General features: G+C 39.8%; 1 protein-coding gene across 1 annotated transcript; it reads right to left on the bottom strand.

Annotated features, from left to right (window-relative positions):
• Positions 1-9,596: 9,596 nt before the first annotated feature.
• Positions 9,597-10,277, bottom strand: LOC308282067 (putative N-acetyltransferase camello; the record flags this gene model as incomplete). The annotated part of the gene is made up of 1 exon (XM_080722412.1): positions 9,597-10,277. The coding sequence occupies one exon, from the start codon at positions 10,275-10,277 to the stop codon at positions 9,597-9,599; it is 681 nt and encodes a 226-aa protein (XP_080578538.1).
• Positions 10,278-13,095: the final 2,818 nt, after the last annotated feature.

Below are 13,095 nucleotides of genomic sequence, written 5' to 3'. Positions count from 1 at the left end.
AACATAGGTTGAAAAGTGGTGGAGGGACCCTTTAAGTATTGTACTGTACTTAAGCACAATTTAGAGATATTTGCACTTTACTTCCAATCCTTTTACTTCTACTCCACTATATAGGCCTATATACCTCAGATCCAAATATTATACTCCACTGAAAACTTTAGTTACCAGTTACTTTGTGGATATAAATCATAATATTAACTAGTAAGGCGCCTGCCGCGCCTCAGGGCGACATGCAACCTCGCCCTTGTGAGTAGGTCTATTTTTTCTACTGCCTGAGAGCCTTTCGATGTGTTGATAAGCAATGCATTTACTTGTAGTTGAGGAGTAATGTTTGTGCAGGAGGTTCATGCCTCTACTTTGACCTACTGTAAGTGGGCTTGTATTTTTGGTTGAGACTGAGGTCATTTCTGGGAAATGTTCTGATCTGAGGTAAAGCTTGTGTTTCAACAAGCTTGTGTTTGCAACACATAATCTATTGGGGCATGTTGAGGCCAAGGGAAATCTTTTTAAAAACACCCATAGGCAGGCAAAAAAGAAAAAAAGCATTTACTGCATTTACAAGAAATGGCCCTCTTCTTGTAAACGGCAGATCTCTGACTCCCCCCACTGGTGGAATATCCAAACTGTTAAGTAACTGAAACACCAGAGACAACCAGAGATGTCTCAGTGAGCTGGTCCTTGTTGATGACTGGCCAGCTGATTAGGTGCTTGGTGACCCTTAAATGCTGCGTCTCTGGTGGCACTGTATCCCAGTCAGACAGACAAAATCATCAAACCGGTATCTTTGAAGCTCCTTTGCTGATTCCCAAACTTGGACTTGCATAAAGCACATTGCCTTGCTGTTGAAATGTGCTGTACAAATAAAACTGCCTTGTAAAGATAAAAGTAGAAGAAGCGCTACGTGGGTCCGTGGATAATGCAAAAAGCTGTAGTGTAGACAGGTGCTCTTTGGAAAGGGTATGTAGGTATAAAGACAGAAAAATCTAGTTCCATTCCAGTGTCAAAAAACATGTAAAAGGATAAGGTTGGGGAACTTAGAAAAAATCCAAGGCAGCTCTGTTACTATCAAAGTAGAAAAACAATTTATTGAGTCATGGCAGCAAGATTAAAAAAACGACCAAAAAACGACCGGTCGTTTTTTTAAATCTTGCTGCCATGACTCAATAAATTGTTTTTCTACTTTGATAGTAACAGAGCTGCCTTGGATTTTTTCTAAGTTCCCCAACCTTATCCTTTTACATGTTTTTTGACACTGGAATTGAACTAGATTTTTCTGTCTTTAAAACTGCCTTGTATTGCCTTGCAAGGGTTAGTTAACTAAAACGAATGAAATAAAGAAAACTGGATGTAGGGCAACATATTCAACAAGGCTTTAAAACAATGACTTACTGAAACAGTAACGTGTGTATGTAACTTACACAATGAACAAAAACAAACTGAAATCAAAAAGGGAAAATGTGGTTAGTTTTTCATCTTTGTCAATTCATTTCATACTAGCATATCATGCATATAAGGGTGCTACAGCCGGCGGGTATAACATCTACCTTCTAATGTTTTGTCAATACATTTTCACATCTTTTTGAATCTCGTCAAAACAAAACAAAAACGAATTTAACCTAAACTCAAACACAGTATAAGTCACTGTGGCTGTATTTTGATTGTCTTAAGTTATGTCTTAACTTTAAGGCCTGTCCATGCTGTCTCCGACCACCAAACCTTTCGCCGGAGAGTTCCATCTTTCCGACATGCAGCTTTCCGAACTCTAATTCAGGGTAATGCATTTCAGAAGATTCAAGTGATGACATTTTGTAACCGAACCTTTCCGACGAAATGTTCGGTGGTTGGAGACAGTATGGACAGGCCTTTAACTTAAGGCATAAGAGCTGGTACTTAAGACAATCAAAATAGAGCCCTATAAGTGGTCATTTCTGTGCATAATATTCTATTCTATTTTTTCCACCTACATCAACTGATGACCACTTATTGTGACCCCACTAAAGCATTATAACCGTGATTTATGGTGAAATCTTTATGAGTTACAACTATTATTATTATTAATTATTAATTAAATTATGTTTATAACACATTATGCATAATATATGTCCTTATATGATTATACAGATTATAATGCATTATAAGTCCAGGCATTTCATGCAAAAACTTTGTCATCCTCCAACTACCGTATATGCAACAAAAGCAAACTCAGCTGATTTTGTATCCATGTCCTGAATGACAGAAAGAAAGTTGCAAGGAATTGTATGGAAGAAAGTTTTTTTCTTTTTACTCAAAACTAAAAAGTCAACTCTTACTTAAATAACATTCTTAGTATTTGTAATGTAAACAACACTCATTTACACGGTACAGAAATGAATGAATAAGAAGTGTAGCAAATAAAGTAATGACGATTATTTCATTCATGCAAATGATTAATGGCAGCAGCAGATTGAATTATAGTAAGGGAAAGTTAGCCGAGTATTAAACCAATCTGGGAACTAAATCTAAATCAATATCTTTCTTCACAAATGTGTTCATAAAGGTGTCTACTATCACCTCTGAACTTTCTCAATCACAACTCCCTTGGGGAACTTTGTGGGAACCAATCAAAGTCGAGGGTATCGGGATACCTGGGCCTTAAATGACTCCTTGGCCATAAAATAGGCCTAATTGGTTAAGGCTTAGCCAATCATGTAATTCAAGTTCACCTGTGTCCTGTTAGTCCCTATGCTTTAAACCCTTTTGAGTGTTCCTTGTCAGATTGTATCATGTTATGTGTGTCATGATATGCGCTTAGCCGCTTACCCGCATGATCTTGAATAGTTTTCATGAATTCAAACCCTACTCCAACCATTTTTTTTTATTGCCAATGTGTCCACGAGATTTGTGTCTCGTGGACACAAAAAGGTAGTTTGTTGTGGCCTATTTTATGGCCAAGGCGTCATTTTTACTGATAACTAATGGTTGGAATGGATTCAGCAGCCACAAAATACTCTAATTACACACCTCATACGCTCATATTGTCCATTTTTTATTTTTCCCCCTTTAATCCCAGGCCCTCGGGATACCCCCAACTTTGATTGGCTCCCACAAAGTTTCCGAAGGGAGTTGTGATTGAGAAAGTTCAGAGGTGATAGTAGACACCTTTATGAACACATTTGTGAAGAAAGATATTGATTTAGATATAGTTCCCAGATTGGTTTAATATACTCGGATAACTTTCCCTTACTATTAGTTTACAGTTTACAGTTTAGGCATTTAGCAGACGCTTTTAATCCAAAGCTAGCGGGTAATACACATTACTAAAATGATTGAATTAGCATAGGCAATACTAAATTCTCCAGTCCCAACCAGAGGTAAACCAGATTATTTAATCCATGCATATGCTATGAATTAATGGCTTATGTGAATTAGGCCCATTGAAATGTTTGTATAAACGTCTCACTGGGACTTTAGAGAACCTTGTGAAAACGTATTGGTGTTAAGAAAATATATTTGTTTTCTTCTTTTTTTCTCAGACATTAAAAAATATCTAATTATTCATTGCAGTTTTTAATAGCTACAGTGTTAAGCATGGGGTTTAAGCATGGGTTTGTAAAGATTTATCCTGTCACAATATTAATTCAAGTCATAATAATTCCCAACCATAAAAATATATATATTTAAGCAAATCTTAATTGAATGTAATCATAGGCGCTTATCAGAGCTGTTTTTCTAATAGTGAAAACACCATCCTCAACTGTTGTTAAATGACCATGCCATCTAAACACACTAATCTCCTTTATGCAAACAGTAAACCAGAGGAAGCAGCCACTTATACTGAAGGTTTCCTGTCAATGTCACACTGAGACCTGGCTGAGACTAACAACATTATTTCTGAACTGAACAACTGAAGGCTTTTAGTCCATGGGCAGATGCCTTTTACTGTGAGAAATGAGAATTTGCATTACATTTTGGATATAATTTTATTGATTATCAACAGAAACAGATATTTTATGTTTTGTCATTACAATAACACCTAGGTACAAACAGAAGTGACATACGGGTAAAATATATTTCCACCATATTGTCCTGCTTACAGACATATTATTGATTACAGTGCAGTAATATGCATTATAATCATCACATCATTGTGTCATAATCGTTCCAACATTTGCCTATGGGAAATAGAATACAAAACATAATGCAGTGGCACAGGGTCAATTCCCTAGATGATAGTTATTGCTAGATTAGATGGGTTGGAGAGAAGGCGAGTGCTGGTTTGTTTTCACTCTCAACCGAATAAAGACTGGATACCGGTATGTATGAAGTCATATGACCTTTTGCATCACTTGAAAAGAAGGTACGAGTGCTGACAGTGAGGCCTTGATGATCGTGAGGCATGTAATGCCTAAGAAAGCCACCAGGTGAGTGAGTGCCCAGACTGCCCACACTGAGCAGCCATCCACAGTCTGAGTTGGTGCACTGTGGTTTTGAAATTACACCAAAATAAACAAGCACGTAAGCATTTATATATATTTATTAATAATATGTATTGTAAGGTCATTAAAGCTCCTACTAACCGAATAAACAAACAATTAATTTCATCATATAGCATTTCCTAACGCTAAAGTGTTAATTATTCAGATTGTAATTCCATCTATACCAGCACTGTCACACTGCAGTGGACACTGCCTTCATCAGCACATTGTGGGCATCAGTTGCCAGCTCATCCAGACATTTCGTCAACATATAGCGTATGGTGACGAAGGACATTCCCCCTGCTACGAGGGAACCCACAAAAGGGATCAGGCTGAATATGTACTCAACAGAACCTTCCGCAAATTCAAGTGCACAGTAATTAAGAAGTTGTATAACCCCTGCTTCATCAAACCTAATGTACTGTGGTGCAGATTTCATTTCAGCCTTCAGCTCCTCCATTGACACATTTGATCTCTCCGCAAGTTCCTGCAGGCTCTGCTCATCGATGTTGAAAGCCTTATAATACTTCCTGATCTCCAACAGCAGAATGCCCCGGTCCACACAGAATGAGAGGCCTGGGACTGGCACTGCAGCATAAAGACCAGACACCAATGCCGCCTTCCAGATGTCGGCCTGCAGGGCTTTCTTCTTCTTCTGGATGGTCTCCCTGGTGATGTTGGGCAGGGCGAGAAGCAACACATACCTCTTCTGCTCAGGGAGTTCCTTGTCTATGGTGTCATGAAGCCGGTTGAAGTCGTAGAGACCAAGCTCAAAGCAGGAGATCAGAAAGACATCAGGGGCTGCATTGATTTTTCTGAGCCCTAAAAAAATTAAATTATGTTAAAATTTACAGTTGATGTATTACTCAAATGCATTGGGGCTAAAGGATGTGGACAACATTTCTCGATATTTATGCAAAATGTCTTGATCATTCTTGTCTAATATATAACTAAACTAAAACTAAAACAAATAACTTGACAAACACAAGACTAAACTTGTGTAAATCTTTGCTGATCTTCTGTACAAAATGGGTTAAACCCCCTCTATGAAAAACATTAATGGGGGGCCCAGAATTTGGTGCGACACCCCTGATCATGTGCAATCACTAGTTATTGTTTCCTCAGCTCCTCAAAATGTGAGTACTTTTTCGACCACTGCTCTTCTCCAGAGAGAGGTGATTAGCTGCCTGAGAGCATGTCGATGTGTTGATAAGTAATGCTTTACTTGTAGTTGAGGAGTAATGTTTGTCCAGGAGGTTCATGCCTCTACTTTGACCTACTGTAAGTGGGCTTGTATAACAAGACACTTTCACTTTTGGTTGAGTCTGAGGTTGTTTCTGGGAAATGGCCTGATCTGCTGTAAAGCATGTGTTTCTGCAGTAGGCCTACCACTATAGTTAGGTCAATTTATTCTCAAGCACAAAACCACCAGGTCAACCAAAGTGCTGTACAACATACAAAATACAATAAACGAAACAGCAGTGTTACACAGGGAGAACAAAATGTATTTAACCTTGTTTTAAAAATGGCCAGGGAGGATGCAGTCTTTATTGACACCCATAGGTGAAAAAAGAAAAGAGATCCCCCCCTCTGCATTTAGATGAAATGGCCCTCTTCTTGTAAACGGCAGGATCTCTGACTCTCCCCACTTAGTAGGGTGACCAGATCCAAACTGGTTATTCGAGGGACAGAAGTATTGTTTGTGTGGGACGGGCAGGCGGGGTGGTTAATAGCAACTTAGGCTAAGTTGTTGTTAAATGCTTTGAGGTCATTTGATACTGCCTATCGTTTTGCTAGTAACCCGCTGTAGCCTAGGGGATATTTCTCATGTTATTTTAAAAGGCTTAAAAACATCTTGCAGGGAAAGAGACAATGAGAGAGATTTAGAATGGAAAGCCAATTATTAGGAGGATACCCAACCCTATAATTTATTCACGTGTTGCTAGAGCAATGCTGTACGTGTCTAACTTGCTCACCTATCAACACCTACACATTTTTTATTGCAACATAATTGCATTTAAGTTTGACATAGTTTATTATAACTAATAATTTCAATACACTTATACCCTACTTTGTTGACTGGATTCCTACAGTAGGCCTACATTAGCAGCTGGACACACCCCTACGTCCTGCATCATGACATAGATGATCTAAATAGGGCCCTGTGTGTTATTCCTCTGTTGATGGTGTTGCTAATTGAACATTTCAGATTCCTGAGGCAGTGACTATAATTCTTCCTGGGGTCAAAGTGTTACCTTTCCCATATCTTTACATGGTCAAGATCATGTCTGTGGTCAAGATATGGTCCCACTTATTGTAAATGACAGACATAGATATCTGGCTCCCCCTATTGAAGGAATTCCAGACTGCAGTGTAATCTATATAAACTAAGAAGACACCTGAGGTGTCAGTGAGCTTGGTCCTTGTTGATGAAACTTCATAGTCTGTCTTTATAATTCCTATGTCTCTCAGACCTACAATAGATTTCAATATTGAAGGTGGAGACAGCTTGTCTTTTAGTAACATGAAGAGATGCAAAAGTGTGATTTAAACTCTTTAATTGAATGTACAGTATAATCAGACAGCATTGATTATTTTTTTAGCAGCTATATGTTGTAGTCATTTTCCAAATGAAAATGTAAATTAATCTGAAACTGTTGAAAAAATAATGTATTGAACCTAAAATAATAAGTTGCCTATAGTACTATAGTCATTGAAATTGTTCGGACTAAATTACTCTAACACATGACATGTGTCTAAATTAAATTATCTAATTTCCTTTTCCTCTTACACATTTGCTTTTGCATTTGTACACTCTCTGAGCTACAAATGGTTGAAAGATGCAGCCTTGACAATCACACTCTCCTGACTATAGTGTGCGAACAGTCAGCGATGTACCCCATTTTATTAACTCTGCTCTCCGAACAAAGCCAACAAGGAAATGTAAAGTAGGCATCTTGATTATCCCACAGCCGGCTTTACTCTACACTTCTTTCAATTCTCTGGAAAGTGACCAGGCTTTTATAATAACGCAATAGAAAGAGGAAAGTTGTTCCGCATGAGGAACATAAGTGTACAGTATACAGGTTTCATGGCTGTATCTCAAACAGAGCATTAGCTATACCTGTTCAAAGTTTGCAAATAAGTCTTAAGTCACCAGTTAAACACCATGTAACATGATGTAACCATGTAGATCTGCTTTATTTATTATCATTTTGAATATGTGATAGGCCTAGGCTAATTTTACATCTTTATACTGTAAGTACGGTATATTTTGATGCCAATGCTTTTTGTACTTTTACTCCTCATACCTCCTCAGGCGTCCATCTTTCGACTTTTTACATCTAAAAAAATGTATACATAAATAATCCTTCATAATTGGGAGGGAATTCACCAAGAATCATCAAGGCACTTGGTGATTTTTGGCATGGTGTTGGGCAAGGTTTTCAAAAAACATTGCAAACGAGTTGGGCTCACCCCCTAGTGGTCTGTTTGCAATGAGTCCTATATTCAGGTTGAAACCCCAAACTTAACATACAGGTGGTGTTTTGTAGCATATGCTTTGTAAATGAAAAGTATTTGCTAATGACAGTTATTGCAGAAGTAGGTGTAGATGGAGGAATTAAATTGATGACAACATTAAATAAAACTCAAGAGACCGAACTGCATTGCAAGAGAATTTATTGATTTTTGTTTTCTTTCTTTTATTATAGAACATAAATGCACTCAATTTATATTCAGTATAGCCTACGTTTGATACAAATTGAACCGGTAAGAGTCCTTGGTTGTCAGAGTCAGAGCTCAATGTTCAAAGAGTCAGGGGGCAAAGTCAAGGGCATTGAATAGGGATATGAGAACTTAAGAGTTCTCAATGGGCCTGAGAATGAAGGCCCGGCCCTAACTGGGCCCTAACTGGGCCGGCCCGAGGCCCTACCCGGCCCGACTAGTTGGCATACATTTTAGGCCCTACCCTACCTAAATGTCGGGTCGGGTTCGGGTATATGGTCGGGTTTGGAAAGAATTTGAGAACTCTGTGAGAACTGGGGGGAAGTTGGTGTAAAATGTGTGTAAAAGTGGATTGGATTATTGGATTTCGTTTCTGCTGCTGGCCTGCTGCAGATTTCATACCGCCCTGGCAGGGCCCTGGCAGGACTCAAACAGGATGGTGTAAGTCCTTCTTCTGGCTCAACATCATTTAGATTCAGTTCACAGGCAAAAAACCTGGCCTGGATACAAAAAAGGCCCAATGAATTTAAAAAAAAGAGACGTGGATGCGAGCTGCTGTGAGCTTGTAGATCGGCCACTTTAGGCACGCAACACCGTGTGATGAGTAAGGGTTAGCCACGGATGGCTTGACTCCGGGAGGTGAAAACGGGAGGATTTTACACACAGTCCGTGTCACTCCGTGTGTAACAAACAACCGGTTTGTTTTGTGGGCTAACGCTATACAATGGACGTTAAGCGGCAAGGCTAAGTGTTAAGTTGGAGGACGATATGGACCCAGAACGTCATAATCTACTCACATTTATTGTCTGACCCGTTTCCATTCACAAATGCACATTTAGTTTATTCGATAAAGCCTCAAAATCCACCTCCTCCAAGCGGATAAATGTTTTTGCGGATAATGAAAGTTTATTTGAATTTTGAAGTGTTTCCATAAAAAAAATTAAGTGAATAACCCTTAATGCGAATTAAGAGGCTTTATGGAAACGCCACTTGGCTTTATACTGGGTGTGGTGAGAAGTGAGTGGGCTACGGTGGCTGATTGTGACTTAGGGACCGTGGCCAAAACATTGCATGTGAAAAATACAAATATATTCCATTTGAAACATTTAATAAAATACATTCCAGCTGAACCCTGGGTTGCAGTTGCAGAACAAGCATGCCATATTTTAAAATAACATATTTTGGGTGATTTAATGATGGTTCGGTGACATAGTCTTGCCCCACCAGAAGTAGTGTACAACAGAGGTGCATAAATTGTGCATTTTTAGGTTAGACACGATCTCTGTGTTTATTAAATATTCGAAGATGAGTGGTCCATTTTGAAATTACTTTTGATAGAGGAATATTATTATTATTTCATGATCACTTGCGAAATTTGCTATAGCATGCAAATCTTATTTTGATTTGTTAATTGTTTTAGTCCTGTATGCACTTTTCCATTATGATGCCGGTGACCCCAGTCACCTTTACCATCCACTCAGGAATCCGTACAGAGGTGTATGAGAGGACATGGTTGAACCCCATCTTCTTGTACAGAGCCACAGCCGCAGTGTGTGTGGAGCTGGTCGTCAGAACCACACTGGTGAAGCCACGCTCTTTGCAGAAGTCAATCACTGTCTGGGTCATTCGAGAGCCCAGGCCAGATCGTCGGCAGGATGGCGAGATGTTCATCCTGAATAACTCACCGTACACCGCTGTCCCACGCTTTTTGGCCACTACAGCCACTGTACCAACAAGCTGTGATCTCCCATTGACCTCAGCCTCTAACACCCAGAAGCAGCCATCAGGCCGAGTAAGATAGTTGGCAGGTATGTCCAGCATGTCTGTACGGAGACTCCCCCTGGCGAAGTCGGCATAATACTCATAGCAGCAGTAGTAGACAAACCCCATCCAGCCTCCTGCCAACGCCAAGGCCCACAACGCAGAGCCCAGGAGGTAGCCAACAGCACAGATGCTGAGAGTGATGCAGATGTAGAGAGGGCTGGTTATGGCATTGTAAAAACATGGGTTGATGTGCTCCAGAGTTCCGTCACTGAAGAGGGTCAGAACGGCATCCTTGTCCGAGGAGTCGCGGTACCGACGAATCACCAGCTGCATGTCTGTAAGAAAAGACGAGATGATGAAATGAATGAATTAAAGCAAGGGTCAAATAGGCCCTCGCACTCCCTATCTCACAAGCTCATAAATTGAAGTAGATTTTGGTCTTCAAGGGAGGGGAGAAAGAGAAGGAGATTTTGAAAAAGGACAGAGATAACAAGAACGGCACCCTGTCGAGATGCCAACTTATGCCTTGTGCACAAGTAGGCCATGTATGGCCTACTTATGCACCAGCAGAGCGTGCTGGCGATGCCTGTGGCATCACCACTGGCATCAACAGGAATGCTGGTCCCTCATTGGCTGTTGATGATGATGTTGCCGGATATTCTGGTCCCTGATTGGGCTATGGGCTTAAACAAACACAGTGGGATTTGAGGCATTTTGTTCCAAAGATGTGTTATGCTAAAGTTGACCCCCTGGTGGTGCTATAACAGGGCCAATGTGAGAAGGGTGGCATCTGTTCCTTGGCCTAGTGGGAATGTCTGTCAAAACTTCACACACATAGCAGGCTGCATTCATGATTTGAGGCATATTTTGGAGGCTTGGGGTGAAAGCAATCTGAGTAAATGTAATCTGAGTATTTCTCACATTTTCGAGTGATCGTATTTTCTTTCAATCAGAACAGAAACATTACGGCCGGTAGAGAAGGGCTCATTTTAAACATGAACGTGATCTAGAGTTAGATTACGAGATAAATACACTTTTGTGAATTTCATAACACTGGCCTCTATAGGAAAACCAGACTTCTCTTCAGTCGCGCCAGCCCCATACAGTTTAACATAAAACCTTATCAGACGTGTCAACATTAAAGAGTTATGCACACACCGTGGGCATCCAGGATGTTAACATCAACTCAACCCAACATGGGGTTTGAACTCACAACCTTCCACATATCGGGCACAGGCACTAACCACTCCACTATGGCTATCACACATAATTAACTGGTCATGTTTTAAAAAAAGTTTCATGTAATGTACTTGACACACTGAGTGCCTTTTATTAAACAATGATTTAATAGCAGTGACACAATATTTTAATGATGTTTCCATATTTTGGAGGCTCGAAGTAATCAGAGTGAATGTAAGCGAGTGTTTCTGAAATTCTCCTGCAATCTTATTTTCTTTCAAAATAATATAGCACCCCCCTTTGGCCAATTTGGGGTAAGATTGGTTTCAGTGATATTTGGACTAACCCTCTACAGTAGTTCTTCATCATGACTTTGCATGTATGTTTTAGAGGCAGAAGAATAATTTGCATAAAACTGCAATATTCATTGAATTATTAAAAAAGAAGGTTTCAATAAAAAAAAACGATCTGACGGATCTTTAGATATTGGTCCAAGGTTCATGTAAAAAAAGTTCTGTGCACGTGGCGCGAAAATTCCAGAATAAAAGCGGGTTTAAACGTTTTACAAACTGCTCAAAATGGCAGAAAATCTAAGGGCGGAACTTACTTAACAAAGACACAGATGGCTTCCGCTTGAGTCAAGGCATGTGTGTAAGCAACTTGCATGTCTTTAAACGAAACGAGGCATGACTTATGCCCGTTTAAAGTTTGAATTTTCAAACGCTTCATATAGCGCCCCCCTTTGGCCAATTGGAATAAGATTGGTTTCAGTGATATTTGGACTAACCCTCTACATCTTTGCCAAATGCCATGAACGTGTCACTGATTTAGAGGCAGAAAATAATTTGCATAAAACTGCAATATTCATTGAATTATTAAAAAATAATGTTTCACTTTTAAGAAAATCCGACCAGACAGTTTGACCGTATTGGTCCAAAGTTCATGTAAATAAAGTTCTGTGCACGTGACGAGAAAATCCCAGGAGGAGATAGATTTTCATTGTTTTTCATATAATTCAAAATGGTAGGAGAACTAAAGGTCAGAGGTCAAAAGTCAGAGTGTAAATGTTGTTCAGCATGAGGAGACGCATAAGGGCATAATAGGTTTCATGGCTGTATCTCAAACAGAGCATGAGATATACCTGTTCAAAGTTTGCATTTTCAAAGGCTTCCTACAGCGCCACCCTTTGGTCAATTGTTGCGAGCTTCGTGTTTTAGCCGTTTGGCATAGTCCTCTACCATACTGCCGAGTTTCGTAAAAAGCGACTGCACGGTCAAGCCACTAGAGAAAAAGTGGCGGAAGAATAATAGTGATGAAGTACAATATCAATGAGTGGCCTTTGCCACTTCGTGGCTTGGCCACTAAAAAATGTGTACAGCAAACAGGACCAGTTACAAGTTGCAGATATAGTAGGTGCTCTTTCACACTTTTTGATGACTGTTGGTAAGGCATTCCACATTTTGATGTCATATCAGTAGAACAAATTTGCTCCATATTTGGGAAAATATGGAGACATTTTGGCCAAAACCAACCAGGTCTGTGCACAAGTTGATACTGTGCCAAAGCTCCAGCGCTCGCTCAGCAGTGGGATAAGTAAGGAAGTTAAAGAGTAATGGTAACTACAATAGACATAAAAACATAGACCATACATGGGCCACATGCGACCCTCAACCTTACTAGCTTAGGTTAATATCGGAATACAGATATATTGATTTCAGCTGTTACAATTCCAAACATGCAAACATGACCCGGCCGCTCCAATTACTTAATAGAATGACAAAGTAGGGCATTCATTTACCAAAAAGATTAAAATACAGAGAAAACAGGTTCTGCCTGACAGTATATGTGGCCCTCGGCTCTGGAGGAGTGAGTGTGGAAATACTGTAGTGGCCCCCCTCTATCATCTAAGTTGCCCACCCCATTGCTGCCATTTTAACCCTTTGATGGTTCTCTCAACCAAATGGTAGAGCAC

Source organism: Nannobrachium achirus, assembly GCF_963921795.1.
Source record: "Nannobrachium achirus genome assembly, chromosome: 3".
NCBI lineage: Eukaryota > Metazoa > Chordata > Actinopteri > Myctophiformes > Myctophidae > Nannobrachium > Nannobrachium achirus.
This window is presented reverse-complemented; position numbering and strand designations above follow the sequence as displayed.